General features: G+C 41.2%; 1 protein-coding gene across 1 annotated transcript in view; it reads right to left on the bottom strand.

Annotated features, from left to right (window-relative positions):
* Positions 1–19,396, bottom strand: part of TARBP1 (TAR (HIV-1) RNA binding protein 1) — a 91,378-nt gene that overhangs the window by 7,280 nt on the left and 64,702 nt on the right. Inside the window, exons 21-25 of the mRNA XM_006895395.1 lie at positions 15,929–16,039; positions 14,804–14,953; positions 12,989–13,075; positions 7,344–7,540; positions 1,345–1,426 (exon numbers count right to left, since the gene is read on the bottom strand). Of these exons, the coding sequence (XP_006895457.1) occupies positions 1,345–1,426; positions 7,344–7,540; positions 12,989–13,075; positions 14,804–14,953; positions 15,929–16,039 (627 nt within the window). The remainder of the gene's footprint in view (positions 1–1,344; positions 1,427–7,343; positions 7,541–12,988; positions 13,076–14,803; positions 14,954–15,928; positions 16,040–19,396) is intronic.

The following is a 19,396-nucleotide window of genomic DNA, read 5'->3' as shown; positions in this document are numbered from 1 at the left end:
ATCTCAGTTCCATAAGAGAGAGCTCTTATGATTCATTAACACTAATTATTTTACTTACATAAAAACCTATGATTTTCATTGGAGGACAAAGAGTACATGAGTGAGACCACCAAAGGACGAACGAGAGAAAGGGGAGTCAGAGGACTGACTGCTGCTCAAGAGGTGGCCAGATAAGGCTAACCATTGCAATAGAGAGCCACCAGAAGGGTCCTTCAAAAAGATGGCAGCAGGGCATTCTGGGCACTGAAGATCAGAGAAAGCGGACATAGCTGATCCTAGTTTCAAAACTAAATTATCAAAACCCTCAGTAACATTTGCACAGAAGCAACACACAACCCACAGGCTAACATCCTCTGTCATGAGATGTATAGCCAGATTTTTAAAAGCTAATGTATTAGTAATCTGTAAAAAAAAAAAGGGTGCATTAGGTTCTGTAGAGGAGCAGTCCTGATTCAAATGCCATAGATTAAAAGACAGAACACTGCAATTATAGTTCAAACAGGAACAGTCTGTTGCACCGTTTCCTCCTTCCCCCTCCATTTCCCCTACCCCAGTACTTTCTTTTTAAAAAATATTTATTCATTGTTACAAAATGTATATTAAAATCATGTTTCCAATTTCTTTTGGAAAAAAAACCAAACAGGAACAGTCAAATTTATCAATTAATACATTACATTTTACAGAAAATTAAGTTAATATTTTAGTTATAAATAGATTTATGGTTCTTAAAATATATAAACACACTGCATTATAATCAATTGTGTGATGTTATTTGTTACTCAATTTTAGTTATGTAGATAATACTAGATAACTATAGAAATACAATTTTTTTTAAAAAAGGTTTTTTTCCTTCAACAATGGGCTCCATATGACAAAATCTCATTTGCACAAATGCGTTCTCTCATTTTCTTTTTATATCAGAACATAAATCTGTTTGGAGTTAATATTTCCTTCCAATGACTAAACCAGACACTGACTAAGAAATAGGAGGGTAAGAAGATTGGCCAATTTTTACTGCACAGAAGTATAATGCAAGTTACCTGTGTTGCTGTGTTAGGCACCGTCAAGTATGACTCACAGCGACCCTATGCACACCACCAGACCTGACCCCTGTCCTATCCTGTGCCTTCCTCATCCTCTCTGTGCCACCGATTGGGAACTGACTCCTTGCTGACCCTTCAGGAGGTGTTCAGAGGCTGCAAATCGCCTGAGAGGAACTGCTTATCTTTTTCCCTTAGAGCAGGTGGAAGATCCAACCACCCACCTCTGGGTTGGCAGCACAGCTCCGTATGAAGCCACCAGCGCTCACTAAAAATATACTAGACAAAAATGTTCTCTACTCACCTCCACACAATAATCCTTCAGTGGATGAAACGCTGCAAAGAAGAAATGATCCTGAATGCGCTGCCAGTTCTTCTTGGCATTCCTGAGAAGTAAAGACACCAGGGACTGATTGAGGAAACCACCAGATAGGCAGCACCTTGAGTCAGCTTTCTTACAGACGGGCTGCAGAATTTGGAGTGCTTGGTAGCGCAGCGAGGTTCAGCATGTAAACTGCTAATGAAAAAGTCAGTGGTTTGAACTGGCCAGCTGCTCTGCAGAAGATATGGTTGTCTGCTTCTGCAGACTCCAGTTCTGAAATCCTAACAGGCAGTCTCACTCTGTCCTACAGGCCAGGGAGTCAGAATCGACTCAATGACAATGGGCTGGGCAAAATGTTGAATGGAAACATTTTTAATATTAAAATACTTAAACACAGATTTTTAGTAGATTTCAGACAGAGTGAGTGTGTGTGTGTGTGAAAGAGAGAGAGAGAGAGAGAGAGAGAGAGAGAGAGAGAGAGAAAAGAAGAGATCCAGAGGTTTTAAGAGAATATTTTGTTGTAAAATTTCATATTTTAAATGAAACTCAAAGATATAGAAATAACTTTCAAAGACACACACAAAAAAGCAATGGTTCAGCTGGAAGGGGAAGCAGTTGGACTCTGGAAGGTAATTTATTACTTAATTAATAATCAGGTGTAAACTGTTTGGTTGTTTTGATTTAATTAGCAATCAGTTATAGACGGATTTATACCTCACTTAAAACCTAATTAAAGCCTCCTTTAAACCAATCAGGACCTGATGGCCTTTGTGATTAACTGTTGGTTAAGGCCTTCCTGATAGCCTTTGTTTGAACAGTTGGATTCTGGAAGGTAGGAAGTTTTTTTTACGTTATTAACCATCAGGTGTAAGTTGTTTGGTTGTTTTGATTTCATTTTAATTTTGAAAAATGAAATGGAACACATGAACATTGACTTTCTAGGCATTAGTGACATAAGTTGGACTAGCTTTGTCCACTTTGATCAGCTGGGAAAGAAAAACAGAAGAATGGTGTTGGAATCATAGTAAAAAAGTCAACTTCAAGTTCTAACCTGAAATACAATATTATGAGTGATAGGATATTATCCATATGCATACAAGGCAGGCTTGTTAATATGATTATCATCCAAATATATGCTCTTCCATCTAGAGCCAAAGAGTTTAAAATTTTTACCAAATCTTACAGTCTAAAATTGACTGAATATGCAATCAAGATGTGTTAATAATAATTTGTGATGGAAAAGCAATAGTTGGAAATAGTCAAGAAAGCATAGCAATTGGAAAATATAGGCTTGGTGATAGAAATGAGGCTGGAAATAGAATGATCAAGTTTTGTACCGCCAGTGATTTATTCATTGCAAATACCTTTTTTTTTTAAAAAAAGTTTTAATTTTATTATTTTGTGTGTGTATATTGTCAAATCAGATCTGAGTGGTAAAGGAAGAGATTGCCCCTCCTTCTTCAGGAGAACATCTGGTGGATTTGAACCACACACCTCTGGGATTGCAGTGTAGCTGCAAATACCTTTTTTTAAAGACACAAATGTTAACTTTATACATAGATCTCACCCTGACAGGTTTCATAGGAATCAAACTGACTACACCTGTAGAAGCAATCCTTGGAAAAGCTCAATATTCACAGTCAAAACTAGGCCAGGGCTGGACTTGGGATTAGACCATCAATTACTCATGTGCAAGTTCAAACTGAGGCTGAAGAAAATGAAAATTAAGTCCATGAGAACCAAAATATGATCTTGAATCTATTCCATCTGAATTTCAAGATCACATTAGGAACAGATTGAAAGCACTGAACACCAAAAATTGAAGACCAGATGAGCAATGAGACAATAACAAGGATAATGTCCATGAAGAAAGCAAAAGGTCAATACAAAAGGAGGAGAAAGAAAAAAACAAAAGGGATGTCAGAGGAGACTCTACAGTTTGCACTAGAGCATCGAGAAACCAAAACAGAGGGAAAACATTCCTAAGTAAAAGAGGTGAAAAGACGATTCAAAGCGCGGCTCAGGAAGACAAAACAAAATATTGTAATATATATAATGTGCTGAGAGCTTGAGTTGGAGAAGAACTTGCTCTGCATTTCTCAAGCTTGTTGTTGTTATGTGCTGTTGAGTCACTTGCAACTCATAGCGACCCTATGTACAACAGCCCTAAATTCTGTTCTGTCCTGTGCCAATCTCATTATCTCCAACACACTCATCCCGATTGCCCCAGTCACCGAATCAATCCACCTCCCAGAGGGCCTGCCCCCAACCCTCCCAAGCATGATGTCCTTCTCCAAGGACCGGTCCCTCCTTACAACATGACCAAAGTATGTCAGATGAAGTCTCTGTATCCTTGCCTCCAAGGAGCAGCCTGGTCTCCCCATCTCTAGAATGAACCTGTTTGTTTTCCTAGCAGTCCATGGTACCCTCAGCACTCTTCTCCAAGACCAGAGCTCAAAAGCATCAATTCTTCTTCTATCCTCCCTGGTCATTGTCCAGCTCTCTGATGCATAACAAGTGACTGCAAAGACCATGGCCTGTACCAGACGCACCTTAGTCTCCAGAGACACACCGTTGCTCTTGAGTACTTTAGAGAGGTCCCTAGCAGCAGACTTTCCCATGGCAATACATCTTTTAATTTCCTGGCTGCTGGTGCTAAGGGTGTTGATTGTGGAGCCAAGTAGACTAAAGCTGTGAACAATCTCAATCTCTTCACCATCCATCCTGATGCTGCCAATTGGTCCAGTGGTGAGAATCTTCGTCTTCTTGACATTGAGCCTCAATCCATATTGAAGGCTGCAGTCCTTGACCCTCAGCAGTAAGCGCTTCAGGTCCTCCTCAGGTTCAGCAAGCAGAGTTGTGTTATCTGCATAATGCAGATTGTTGATAGATCTTCCACCAATCGTGATGCCGCATTTCTCCTCACAGAGCCCAGCCTCCCGGATGATCTGTTCTGCATACAGGTTGAAAAGGTATGGAGACAGGACACATCCCTGGTATACACCCTTCCCAATTTTGAACCATGCAGTGTTTCCTTGCTCTGTTCTGATGACTGCTTCTTGGTTAAGTTTCGCATTAGCATGATCAAGTGTTCTGGGACTGCCATTCTTCTCAGAGGTAGCCATAGGTTATTATGGTCCACACAGTCAAATGCCTTTGCATAATCAATGAAGCACAGACAGACATTTCTCTGGTACTCCCTGCTTTCAGCCAAGATCCATCTAACATCAGCTACAATATCCCTAGTACCACGACCCCTTCTTAACCCAGTCTGGACTTCTGGCAGTTCTATGCTGATTTGCTGTTCCAGTTGTTTTTGGATAATTTTCAGCAGAATCTTGCTTGCATGTGAAATCAATGATATTGTTGTATAGTTTCCACACTCTGTTGGGTCACCTTTCTTTGGAATGGGAACAAATATAGATCTCTTCCAGTCAGTTGGCCAAGTGGTTGTTCTCCAGATTTCTTGGCACAACTTGGTGAGCATGTCCAGGGCAACATCTGTTATCTGAAATACTTCAATTGGTATACCATCTATTCCTGGAGCCTTAGTTTTTGCTATTTCCTTCAAAGCAGCTTGAACTTCTTCCTTCCTCACCACAGGATCTTGCTCATATGTTGTTTCATTAAATTCTTCTGTGTCTGCCAATTCCTTTCGATACAGTGACTCAGTATATTCTTTCCATCTTCTTTTGATACTTCCTGGATCTTTTAATACTCTGCCTAAAGCAGCCTTGATTACAGCAACCTGAGGTTTAAATTTGTTCTTTAGTTCCTTGAGCTTAAGAAATGCTGAGCAAGTTTGACCCTTTTGGTTTTCTGACTCCAGCTCCTTGCATATTTGCAATAATGAAAGATCCTATGGGCAATATTTTAAATGACCTAGAAAACATCAAAAGAAGATGAAAGTCATGCACAGAATCACTGTACCAAAAAGAACTGACAGACAACGAAAAATTTCAGGAAGTACCTGAAAGATCCTATGGGCAATATTTTAAATGACCTAGAAAACATCAAAAGAAGATGAAAGTCATGCACAGAATCACTGTACCAAAAAGAACTGACAGACAACGAAAAATTTCAGGAAGTACCTGAAAGATCCTATGGGCAATATTTTAAATGACCTAGAAAACATCAAAAGAAGATGAAAGTCATGCACAGAATCACTGTACCAAAAAGAACTGACAGACAACGAAAAATTTCAGGAAGTACCACATGAGCAGGAGCCAATGGTAATGAAGGAGGAAGTCGAAGCTGCACTGAAGGCACTGGCAAAAAAATAAGGCCCCAGGAATTGATGGGATACCAACTGACTTGTTTCAATTAACAGATAACAAGGACAGAAGAAGAATTGATGCCTTTGAGGTTTGGTGTTGGAGAAGAGCGCTGAACATCAATCACATGGATGTCCAAAAGAACAAACATATCTTAGAGAGGGTGCAGCCAGAGTGCTCTTTGGAGACAAAGATGACAAGGCTTCACTTTACATACTTTAGGCATGTTGCTAGGAGGTGCTATTCCTTGGAAAGGGACATGATGCTTAGGAAGGTGGAGAGTCAGCGAAGGAGAGGAAGACCCTCAACCAGGGGGACTGACACAGTGACTGCTGCAACAGGCTAAAATGTGTCAGGAAGAGTAAGGATAAGAGAGGCTAGGACGAATTTCAGATCTGTTGGTCACTGGGTCACTATGAGTCGTACTCAACTCAATGGCACCTAACAACAACAGCTGAAAGGGAATCCTGGACTCCAAGCTTTGAGTTCAGGAGTCTGATCAAGCAGAGAAGTAACTGGAGTAAAAAGGATCTATAATCTAGCCATGATGGGGCTGGATCCCAGGCACAACTTATATGTTAACAAGGAAAGGATCCTGACAAAAGACTATGTGAGAACATCCTGGTGGAATCCTAAAGCCTCTGTCTCAGGCAGGACACAACTCTCACCCCACCCTGCCACCCGCCACTGCCAGGAAGGAAAACCATTTCATGAATTCCCTTCTCCACTTTCACACAACACACAGCCAGAGTGAACCAACTGTCATCAACCAAATAAACCCAGCATGGAGGGACTTAAATTCTTAAGGGAGTAACTGAAGTGTTAAAAGAGGGCTGGATTAAAATGTATAAAATATATCATTAAGGTTTCACTTTACATTTATGATTATCAATCTAAACTGAGTAGTAATTTAAAGGCCCTTTTTCTAGCAACATCATTTCCCATTCTGGTCAGGGTATTTTTGCTCGTTCAAGTCATGTTTCTGCTCCTCAGTATGACAAGGAGATAGCTGTGCTCACATAAAAACAAAGTCATTAGATGCTTTTGTTGATGTTAGGTGTTGAGTGCAACTCATAACAACTCTGAACAACAGATCTGAACCCCGTCCTGTCCTGTGCCATCCTCATCTCTGATATACCTGAGCTCTGACCTCCACTGCTGAGTCACTGTGTGAGTCCATGTTGTTGAGGGTCTTCCTCTCATTCTGACCCTCCACACCTTTCCAGCATGAGACATTTTTCGTGTTCCTGTCACCACCTTGTGTCTCTTCTCTTTCCTTCCGTCAAAGGACAACACCCTGCATGTGCTCTTTATATGGTTTCCTTGCATTCTCTTACCCCTGTATCTTTCCTCCTGTCCTCCAGCCTACTCAAAAGCCTCATCTCATGTCTAATTTTTAAAGCTAAAACTGCCTTATTAAGGCCTCTGCCAATGGAGGACTTGTGAGGTATCACAGGGCACAAACAGCACATTAGAAAGTTGCTCTCATTTACAATATTCACCATTATTTTCCCACCTCTTCATCGTTTTGTGTTTTACTTTTCATGGTAAACTGAAGCTAATTTCTCCATTCAGAAATATATATACAGTGCCCTGATCCTGTTATCTCTGGTCTAGGAGGCTGGAAAAGCACAGGACTAGGGCATGGGCAATGCCTTCTTTGTGGATTCTCCTGGGAATAAGGTGGCAAAGGACAGTCTTCCTTACCCTGCTCCATGCATGGCTTCCACTTGATGAAGGCTTGACTCAATTACAGATGTCAGGGCGGCAAATTCCTGGACATGTAACGTGATGCACATGGTCCAGACCTTCTTCAGAGCCAGTAGGGCATACAGTCGGACACTGAAGTTGTGGCTGAAACACCACTGCAGCACAGTAACGAGGGCCTGCTTCAGGACCAGCTTCTGAAAAGAAAGGGGAGGCGTCTGCCAATGTAATTGTTGTGGCTGGCTGGCAGAGACAAAGCGTGTAAGTGATGGGGTCCAACAGGGCTCGCCTCACTGGCTCTGTGTAGGTGGGGTGCTGACTGTCTGAGAGACCAGGGCGTGCCAAGTGATGGGGTGCCACACAGGGCTCATCTCATAGGCTCTGTGAAGCAGGGGGTGCTGGATTGTCTGAGAGAATCATTCTTGTGAACTCTTTTTCTTCAAACCATTTGGGATCACCTGGTAGTGGCTCCTCTGTCCGTCCCATGGACACACTCTTTTCCTCTGCTAACCCGTCCCTACTGCAGCACCACAACATCCTCCATGCTCATTCTGTGTACCTCCTGCTCAGCTGATTCTCCAAGAAGCCTGGCTTCTTTTGTGGAGAATGGTATTAGCAACAAGATTAAGGAGTAGGTGTATATTATTTTTAAATAAAGCAAAAAAAAAAAGGGAAAAAAAAAGAACCAACCAAATATTACAATTCTCAATAAACAGTTCAATTCTCCTGCGGATCCCAGAACCAAAAACATTTCTGCCACTATCACCAGTGATCGAAGGGTACAGATATAGCACTTTGTCAACCTTAACACTTCTTCCACTTGTGTTAGTCAAGAAAGATTGCTATACTCACTTTATTTTCTGATAATAACTATATACAAAAAAGCTATCAGAAAAAAAAAATACATATAAACGCCATTAAGAAACTTTGGGGATTTCCCCCCCTTTATTTTAGCTTGTGTAGGGCATTTAGTGCTTTGAGCTCTGTTGTATTTGAGGAGAGTTTTCCATCACTTAGTCCAGAGTGCACACAGAGGATCAGTAACGCTCTGATGCACATGGAAGGTCTCAAAAGCTGTTTCTAAGAAGTCTTCAAATGAGCCCATTTATTTCAACAATGATAGCTTATGCAAATTAGAAATGGGAAGACTGATAAAGTAGCTTAGCCTGGTTTTTCTGTCCATGGGAATGAAACAGCATCCAGTTCTGGGCCCCATCCCACTGCTGCAGCTGCAGTGTCGACCACCATGGGTGGAATCTTTTTTTTGCTGACCTTCTGCTTTACCAAGTATGAGGTCCTCCACCAGGAGCCTGTCCCTCCTGACTGCAGCTTGTCCACAGTGTATGAGATAAAGTCTAACTACCTTTGCTTCCAAGGAACATTCCAAGTTGGAACTTCACCAAGTTGGATTTGTGCATTCTGTTGGTTGTCCATGGTTTGAGTATTTTTCACCAACACCATAATCCAAATGTAATAATCCTTCTGTCTTATTCATTCTCCAGCTTTGATATGCATGAGGAGACTCAAAGACCATGGCTTGGGTCACTTTAGTCCTCAGAGGGACATCTGTGTTTCTTAATACTTCATAGAGGCCTTTGCAGTAGATGTATTCAAAACAAAAAGTCGTTCCCTTTCTTGATGGTGGATCCAAATAAAATTATATCCCTAACAACTTCAACAATTTCTCCTTTACCAGGGTATTTCTCATTGGTCTGTCTTAGGCTGGGTTCTTTGGAGAAATAAAGTTAATTTTACACACACACACACAAAATCAACCAAAAAAACCAAAAACACAGATATACAGAAGATGGGCAACCTCTTCCCGTGCGATTCACTGCTTCTGAAAACCTGCTGGAGGGTCAGGAATTGGTCAGTTCCAACTTGATGGCACACAACATCACCACCACGCACACACACAGGGGAGTAACTAATTCATGTGCTTTTAAAGGTGAGTCCCAGGTTTACAGATCTGGCCTAAAGAGAAAGGCTTTTGGGCAGGCAGACACACATGGTCAGCAGGCAGGCAGGGGCCTCACGCTTTGGAGACTGCCATATCTAAGGTCATTATGGGGAAATAGAGTCCTAGATGGTGGACAAGTGGAAAGCTGGCAAGTACAACAAGCCACGGCTTCATGTTTAGAGGCCATGTGCAGGACACCCAGGATGGAGATACCAAGGAGGCCACAGAACGAGGACTCTTGCTCTTAATCAGAGAAGGTGATCCTATCTTTTAAATCCACTTGTACCCATGCCATAATTTCTTTTCTGGGTTTTTTAAAATAAATTTATTTTTTAATTCATTGTTGTACATTTTCTCCTCTCCGCCCCTCCCCCTCTCCCTGCTCCTCCTCAATGCACCCCTTGTTCAAAATTGTTCTCAGACATATAATGCATAATCATATATTCCTTTTGGACAATTCTTCCCCGTATCTGTTTTAATGCAGTGTTCATTATCTATCCACTTCCCTCTCCAACACCCCCATGTTGGTCCGATTTGATAAGTGGTGTTATGCAGTTTTTGTCCTTTTGTGACCAAGATATTTCACTCAGCAAAATGTCCTAAAGGCTCCTCCATGTTGTGTAATGTTTTACTGTTTCACTGTTTTACAATCCTGTGTAATAAACCATTGTGTGACTGAACCATAGTTTTTCCTATCTGTTTGTTGATGGGCACTTGCCATCGCTTCCATCTCTTTGCTATTGTGAATAAGAAGCAATAAACATGGGAGTGCATACATCTATTTAAGTTACTGCTCTGGTTTCTAAAGAAAGTAGGATCTATTCCTAGCATTAGAATTGTGGGGTCAAATTGTGTTTCTAGTTTCAACTTTTTGAGAAAGTGCCAGACTGCTTTCCATAGATAGGCTGTACCATTTTACACTCCCACCAGCAGTAAGGGTTCTCATCTCTCCACAACCTCACCAGCATTTGTCGTTTGCTGCCCTGCTGAACTATGCTATTGTTGCTGGGGTGAGATGATATGTCATAGCTGTTTTTAGAATTCTTATTATACTGAGGATTCTGTCTATGTTGACACAAAATATTAGCCATCAGTGTCCATCTGTGAGGATCTGCGTTCTCTTGATTTTGAGGTGTAATCTACTGTGATCTTCAACAGTACATTCTTTCAATCTCTGCTTCACTAAGCAAAGTTGTGTCACGTCACTAGTAAGAAGTCCTTGAACCCTGATGCTGAGTTCTTTTTTCAGATGGTCTAGCTTCTCAGATGATTTGCTCAGGGTACACACTTAAAGAGTATAACGCAAGGAACACATCTTCCCAGATTTCAAACCATACCACCTCCGTGTGTTCTGTTCCAATGTCTGCCTGCCTGTTGGTCTGTATATAGGCCCCACATAAGCACAAAGAAGGTTCTGGAGTTTCTACAGGAGCTCTAGTGGTGTAGTCCGTAGGAAGCTGCACTGCTAACACAAAGGCCATGCATTTCCAGTAGTTCAAATCCACCAGCTTCTCCATGGGAGAAAGATGAACAATCTCCACTCGTGTGATTTACCGTCTCTGAAAACCTGCTGGAGGGTCCACTGTAACTTGGTCCTGACTCAACAATGAGTGAGTGGAGTTCGTATTCTTCAGTTTAACTCATTTGTTATGATCTACATAATCAATGCATTTATATACACAATAAAAGGAAACACTTTTCTAATATTCCAGCTTTCAGCTAACATCCATCTGACACAGTAACACTCTCTCCATTGTTCCACATCCTCTTCTGAAACCAGCCTCAATTTCTGGCAGTTCTCTGTCACTGTACTCCTTGTAAACATTTTCAAATGTATCTTCAGCAAAATTTTACTTTGCATGATACTAATTTTACTGTCTGACAATTTCCAAATTCTGGGGCTTACTTTTCCTTTTCTGGCAGTTCCCTGTCACTGTACTCCTTATAAACATTTTCAAATTATCTTCAGCAAAATTTTACTTTGTATGATATTAATTTTAATGTGACAATTTCCAGATTCTGCTGGATCACTTTTCCTTGTCAGCCAGCTAGGTCTTTCACATCTGTGGTCTCACACGTTTCTTGGAGAGATGAGCCAGTACCACATGTGCTACATACTTTTGCTGAAATATTTCAACTGGTATGTTGTCAATTCCTGCAGCCTTGGTTTTCATGATGTGTTCAGCTCAACCTGAACTTCTTCCTTCAATACCAGTGGTTCTTAGTCACATGTTACCAGGAGTTCTGGTGTCCTATTAGGTAAGGAGTTGCAGTGCCAACCCAAAGTTAGGTGGTTCAAATCCACCAGCTGCTCCACAGGAGAAAGATGGACAACCTTCTTCATGCAATTTATAGCCTCTAAAACCCTGCTGCAGCATCAGCTATGAGTTAGTTCCAATTAGAGGGTACCCAACAACAAAAATAACTGCCTCGTGAAATGTCAGCAACTTCTCCATTCTCCATTACAATGTAACTCTGTATTCCTTCCACAGAGTGAATCTGAGACACTCTGATGCTGAAGCTTTCTTCATCTTCTCACTTGGTGTCAACACAGGATCACGAAACTATACTACAACTGCCATCTTGGTGGCAGACACTGTAAGCACCATCAACTTTAAGATACCCTAAATTTGATTGGTACCACTGTTTAGAGAACAGAACACTGAAAAATTCTAGGAAACGTCTCCCTTCTGTAGGTCATTGTCAGTAAGATTCACTTACAGTGGGAGAAATGTTCAACAATGAAAGAATGAAAATGCAACTTTTTGTAAACTTTCGTTAAAATCACAATTATTTTTTAAAAAACAACAATCAAAACATTTTCTCTGAGAAGAAAAAAAAAAAAAGGAAAGGATCACATCCTGTTTCAAATCAGTGACCCTCCAGTGGGCTTCTCAGGCTGTAAAACTGCAGTGGGATGAGACTGTCTTTCTCCAGCAGAGCTGCTGGTGAGTTGGAATTCCAGAGATACTTAGACTTTGGGCTAGCAGAGCAACCTGCCATGGGCTTCATCCCCAGAACTGTCTGCATGTAAAAATACTTCTTATTTTGCATGCTACGTTTCCTTGCAGAGTCAGTACACTCTGCTCTGTACATGACCTAATTCAGAACCTTGCTCGAGATCTTTCCGGCAAGTTCTCTTACAGTCCTTACAGCTGCTCTAGTGATTGGGAACAACTAGTTGGGATTCCTGCTCATCTGTGTGGAAAACCACTAAGGAAAAGGCTCTAAACCCGGGGAAGACAAAACATCTGGCATTCCAAATGACAGTCATTTTATATCAAGCTCTAGTATCCAATAGATTTTAATATTCTAACCTTATACTCATTAAATACTTGCCAGTTAATCAAGGAAAAAGGTATATAAGAGAGGAAAAAAAAAGTACTATTTAAAGAATTCTAAGCAAAAACTAATTTAAGAACAAATTTAAGAATTCTATCTATCCATAGAAAAGATACATAAAAAAAAATACATTAAAGTATCTAAAAAGTTAGTGATCATTCAGGCATTATTTCAGAGTGTGTGAGTGAGTGTGTGTTTAAGTGTACTTTACTCTGCATCACTAATTATGTGTAAACAATGGGAGAAAATAAAAGAGAAAGGAAGAAATTACAAGAAAGAAAATGAAAAATATTCTACCTTTTTAAAAAATTGCACAAACAGATAAAATACAATTTATACTGACCTTTTCTGGAATATTTTGAACAATGACGTCCAAATGTGATAAAACGGATAAAAATGTACAAATGCTTGTTTTAAATTTTTCTTCACCCTGAAACAAGAAATAACCATGTAAGTGCAGGTAAACAGATCCCCACGCCAGTCTTGCTGTAAGAGTGCTGGAGGCCTTGGGCTGAACCTGGTCTGCCCCTCAAGTAGCCTGCAGCTCTCTGCTCGGCTGCAGGAAAAGGGTGAAAAGGAAAATTACCTCCAAAACTCGAATGTACACACCAATGCGCAGAAAGCAATACAAGGCAAGGCACAAAGTAATTTAACTGCGAAGTGGACAGGAGAGGCAAAGGCCGGCCTGCCTCCAGATGGGCAGGCTTGGCCCAGAAGTGGGACCACAAAGGGGAGTACTGAGAAGGGAGATAAAAGAGGAATCAAATGTCAAAGACACAGAGGTAAATGCAAGAGAACTGCAGTGAAAGGCAAAGAGGCCAGCCTGGCAGAAGGATGACAGAGAGAAGGTTCACAGGCTAAATGGAATCACACTGCAGAAGACTTTTTAAAAGCCATGATAGAAGATAAAATTCTTATTATAGGATTTCTGAAAATACAGTGCACCTCAGTAGTTTTAGGAGGGCATAGGAGGAAGGCAAAGGACATTGATTCTGAAATTTGTTAGTAAAGGTAAAAGACCAGCACGCTGGCTGGGTGGAAGCGTGAAGACAGTGGGGAGAGAATTCTACATGTAAACTAAGAAGGAGACGGAGACAAGGACACAGGCAGAAGGGCATGAGAACTAGCCTTCCCTGAAACAGAGAAACAAGCCATAAATTTTAAAGAGGGCACTTCCATTTGTACACACTAAAATGCAAGATCATTCACTGAGCACATGAAGGCTCAATCGGAGATTCTGAAGAAAACAATGGTACCCATTCACAAATTAGGTAAAAAAACAACCAATTATTTGTCAATGATATTGTCATTATGTGCTGGTGATTCAGAACCATCTCATAAATGAACCTCCAGAAAGTAAACTGTACAGGAGAAGGTTGCCCATCTGTCTCCTGCACAGCAGCTGGTGAATTTGAACCACATGCCTTTTGGTTGGTAACACATCTCCTTATCACTAAGTCACCACTGCTCCACAGTTATTTGCTGCTGCTGTTGTGTACTGTTGAGTTATAACTGATACATAGGTGACCCTCCAGTGGGTTACTGGGGGCTGTAAATTGCATAGGAGGACAACACTCGGCCTTCTCCTATGGAGTAGCTGGTGGATTTGAACCACGTACATTTGTGTTGGCAGAGCCAATTTCTTACCACTAACTATATTATTCTAACTATAGTGGTATAACTAGGGGAAATATTTAGAGGCGATGACAGTAGGCATTAAAGAAGACTAGAAATGAATTCATAAATGAGGTGAATGACAAAGGGTCCCTAGTCTTTCTATTTCACTACATTTGAAATTTTCAAATATTTTTCTTTAGAGAGTAAGTAATGTCTTTTTCATCACTTATTACTACAAATACTGATGATGCTTAGCAAATAAACAAAAGGCACTTATTTCCATTACTTTTTAACCTAAACAAGGCATTTCCACATTTACTAATTCTATATGGGTCAGATTTAAAATGAAAACTCTGACCCTGATTAATTCAGTAATTTCTTCCTCATAGATCTAACAGTTCAGATCTCACAGAGTAAAACTGACGATGCCAGACAAGACAGAAAGCCCACAAACCCCAAATGGAACACATCTCCCAGCAGAATAAGAACTGGTAACTTAAAATGAGTTAGAAAACAATTACACAAAAATGCCTTTACTTACAGAAGAAAAACAATCCCAGAATTTTGGAAAAAACTGAGGAAATTTATGAAGAATCAGTATAATAATCCATTCTAAGAGATATTTGATGGATGCCTGATTATTGACGAAGCCGGCCTGGAAGATCTTGTCAATAATTCCATTCAAGAAATTCTAGGGGAAAATTAAGCTCAGAAATTAAACCTTTTGCCATAATTAAAAAATATTTTTTAAAACAACAGTTTTAACCTAGCCATTTTATCATTTATTTTCTTATGGCTAAAATATGAAAGTTTCCATTTTAAGCATTTTTAATTGTATAATTCAGTATCATTACTTACATTTATAATGTTGGATAACCACAACCTTTTATGATATTGAATCTTTTCCCCTTTATTCCAGTTTTCTGGAGTTTTTTCCCTTTAACATGACAGGTTGTTGTAACAAACCCACTTCGCTAAACAGTCGTGTGACACCCACATCCTCCGCTGGTTATCTAAGCTGTAAATCTTAACAGGAGGACACAGCCTCATTTTCCTCCCCACAGAGTGGCTGCTCGGCTCAAAACACTGACCTCTGTCTGGTTAGCAGCCCAACACGTAACCTATTTCTAGGGCCAAAGACCTTCTCTGAGCTGACTAAGATTTACAGGGTTTTCCTTTGCCCTCCTCTGTGGTGCACGACAAAGAAAGATAATTTTCTTAAAGTTGATCTTTTACTGTAGTTTGAGAGAAACTGACAGAGCTTTTGCTTTCCGTGCATTTGTTCATTGCCATTTTATTTCATGCCAGGCACTCCAGTCTTTACTCTAACAGCACTCTCCCAGCTTCTCCCCATGTCTGCATTCTTCCCCCTTCTGTTTCATGAGCCTGATTACAATCACCACACTCTAACAGCACTCTCCCAGCATCTCCCCGTATTTCCTGTCTCGATTGCATTCTCTTCCTCTCTCAGATCCCTCTCTGCCTTCTGAGCTTTAACTTAATGCAAGACACCACGCTGATTCAAAGATTAATTTTCTAAGGTTGAGCCATTCTTGTGGGATAATTTAAACAGAGTAATTCTTAATTTTAAAATGCCCTGTAACATCATCTATAGAATCATTTATTGATGTGGAAACATGATGCTCAGCACAAGGCTTGTACCTACCTGATCAAATCTGGGGAAGAGTATGAGCAGAGTCTGCCAGATGCGGTTTTTCACTCTGTGCTGCAGAGAATTCATGTAATAGCGTGTTCTGGACTTGGACACCAATTCATCCTGGGGGAATGAATATGGAACTGTACACTGATGTGACCAATGAAAACAAAACTAATGACAACTTCAAACAGAATACATCTGAATTGGGATGAGTGGCTTATTTCTCCCATAAATACGGAATTTAGCTGTTCTATTTCTCTCCTTTAAAAATTATTTTAAAAAACCAAAATTCAGAGTCCACAATTAAGGCTGCATAGTGGAATGTACTTGGGGTGGTGGGAGGGGTGCAGGGGGATTGTGTACCAGGGAGGGATTGTTTCTTTTACTTTTGAAAAAGAGGAGCGAACGGGTGGGGGGGGGGCCGCAGCCTTGGGGAGAGAAGTGCAGCAATGAATGACCGGAAATCCAAAATCTCTGTAAATGTTCATTAAAATTATTAAAAAAACACACTAAAAAAACCCCAAAATTCAGTACAAAAAGTATTTGAAGATACATTTCTTTACTTATAGTACTTTGGGAATATACCTTTATCATAGAAATGTATTTCTTCATGGCCAGTTAACAAGGAGCTATGAGCCCATACAGGAGAGAAAAGACCGAGATATCTAACATATATTACGTGCACCATCATAGGCCAGCCTCCTTTTATGACCCTTTGTCTTATAAATTGGGAATAATAGTATATGCAACTTGAACTGAAAACTGCAAGGTAATTGGAGTGCATTCTCTCATTTTTACAAGGCTGTGCTGGAAAACCACTTCTCCCTAATGCACACCACCCTCAGCTTTCTCTTCCTCCACTATATAGTTCTATGTATTTGATTGCATATAAAGTTGATGAAATTTACTTAGCATACATTTTCATTACTCTGGACAATAGTAACTTGATTACTCCACTTCCTTGGGGACATGTCAATTTGAATCAGGCATTTTAGGCTTCCCAGAGGGCAGAGCTCAGTGTTGATGCAACAGAAAGGATTACTACCAGGGATGACCACACAAGCATCAAAAAAGAGCCTCTTCACACCAATACCCCCCCATTAGAGCCATGCCAAGGGGGCCTTGTGGCAAAATGGTTAAAGCACTCAATTGCTGACTGAAGAGGTCAACAGTTTGACTCCACCAGTCACTCCAAGGGGCAAAAGACCTGGCACTCTTTTTCCCTAAAGATTTAAACTTAGGAAACCCCGTGGGGCCGCTTTGCCTGGTTCTGTAGGGTCACAAGAACTTGAAAGTGACTCCTTGTCAAACCACTCAGCCAAATCTGAGTCCTGCTCTCGATTCAAAGTGTCTGCTCCTACAATGTCCTTTTCTGCCCAGCTCTGACCTTGCAGTTGCATCACTAAATTTGCTCTCTTACTCAGAAAGCTCTTTCTTCTTCCGACCAGTCTATCAACTCTTTCCTAGCTTAATGTCCCTTCTTTCTACACCATCCAAGCCCCATGAACAAGCTCATTATTTTAGGGACACATTCAGCACAATGTCCAATCCCCTTGCACGTTTCCTCCTTGTCAATCAGCCCAGTGGTCTGAGTCATGCGTTCAGGTTACAGGTACTTCCCAGTGGTCAGAGCTGTTGGTCCTGCGTTCAGGTTACAGGCATGCTGAAGGAAAAGCAAACCCCTTGGTCCAGCTGACTTCATTAAACACACGTATGTAAGCAGGTTCAGAACCCACTCCTGCTGGACTGGTGGTTCTCAAACTCTCTGAAGCTTCACTGTCAAAGTAAAGGCTCTCTAAACAGAGCACTGGCCCGCCTAGCACTTTGGTGGGCAGGGGACGGGGCTGTGAGAACTCTCTAAAACAGACCACTGACCCACACAGCTTTTTGGACTTAGTGGACAGGGTAGGGGCTGGGAGTCTGCAGGCCTAGGAAGCTCCCAAGGGCTGCCGACGCTGCCGGAGGAGAAAAGACCCGGGGAATCACCGTGACCGAGAGGGTGCCTTTGCCTCATCACATCTGTGCCTAGTCTGCTCCTGCAGGGAGTGTAAACTCGGTACTAAGCTCCTCAAGGACCCTGTCTCCAAACCATGTTCTTACTCCAACCCAATTATCTACATCCTCCTTCAACAGAAAAACAGATGTGACATCTCTGGAAACGAATTCACTTCCTTTCTATGTCCTCCTATAAGAAGGATCCCTATGTTCCATTCTGAGATTTAACAAATCTAAAGGGAAAAAACCCAAGCAAACCCTAATTCTTGCCGTCCTTTGATTGGCACTTACGTTGTTTCTACATTTCCGCTATCAGGGGTAACACTGCTGAGAAGACATATGTTCATGTTTTTACTTCTTGTGGGCACATTTCTAAAACTGGAACGGGTCACAGGACAACTCCATGTTTAACTTTCTGAGGAAAGGTCAAACTGTTTTCCAAAGCGGGTGCCCCATTTCACATCCTCACCAGCAGCGTGTGAGGGTTCCAACTTCTCCACTTCCTTGCTAATACATGGTGTTTTCTAATTTTACTATTATTATCATTATTCCAATACTTATTCAACTGGCTATGAGATGGCTATCCAGGAATTTTGCTGGTTATTTTTCTTGATTATTCCTGTCTCTCCAGAATCATTTTCCCTCCTCTAGTGGATGTGTGCCTTCAGCAAACAAACTTGTGGCAAACTATTTGATAGTTTTAATTTAATGTAACAATAGTAATAAAATGTAACAATAGTAATAACCTGTAAAAGCCCTTCTTTAATGCCACATACCCTCTAACATCCCTCATAAAATGCTTCATCACTCAACTCCCCTTTTCACGTGGGCTCTGATCCTCACCAGGTCACTGAACATACCTCTTGTCAAGGTGGCCAGTGACTGCCTTCCCACTGTGCCGGCTGCTTAACACCTGCCGTAGCATTTCTGTCCTTCTGTGTATCTACGGGGCAGTCCCGTCCCCCTGCCTCTGGACACTGTCTCCTTCCGGTGTCCCCTTACTCAATGGCACTTCACATCCACACCTCAGTTCAAACGTCAGTTTATCACAAAGGCTGTATTTGATCCCCAATCTAAATGGCCACACCCCCCCTTCAAACACGACTTCTATTTTTATATTCTACATCAGTGCCCACCACTTTAAATTCTATGCTATTCTCTACTGAACAAATAAAACATGCTATCAGACACCTCCCATCTTCCCAGGTAATCGAAGACGCAAAAACCACGCGACATTCGTTCTGGCCCGAGGGCCGCAAGAAAAACCTATCTACACACCAGTTCTACAGGAACTTCCCTTTGCTCGGGAAACATTACGACTAAACTTCAGAGACATTGATCCCAACATAAGGAACTACCATCAGCTGATGTGTTTGGAATCACAGAAGCCATGAAAGCTTCATATATAAGTTATTAGATGGAGGGCTGGTCAAAGGGAGATAGATGTGAAGGGAGGGGGTAGAAGTGGATGGGTATCCTGGT

This window comes from Elephantulus edwardii, unplaced genomic scaffold, assembly GCF_000299155.1.
Source record: "Elephantulus edwardii isolate Elephantulus edwardi_28Jun2011 unplaced genomic scaffold, EleEdw1.0 scaffold00166, whole genome shotgun sequence".
Lineage (NCBI taxonomy): Eukaryota > Metazoa > Chordata > Mammalia > Macroscelidea > Macroscelididae > Elephantulus > Elephantulus edwardii.
The sequence above is the reverse complement of the archived record's forward strand: the minus strand, read 5'-3'. Positions and strand labels throughout refer to the sequence as shown.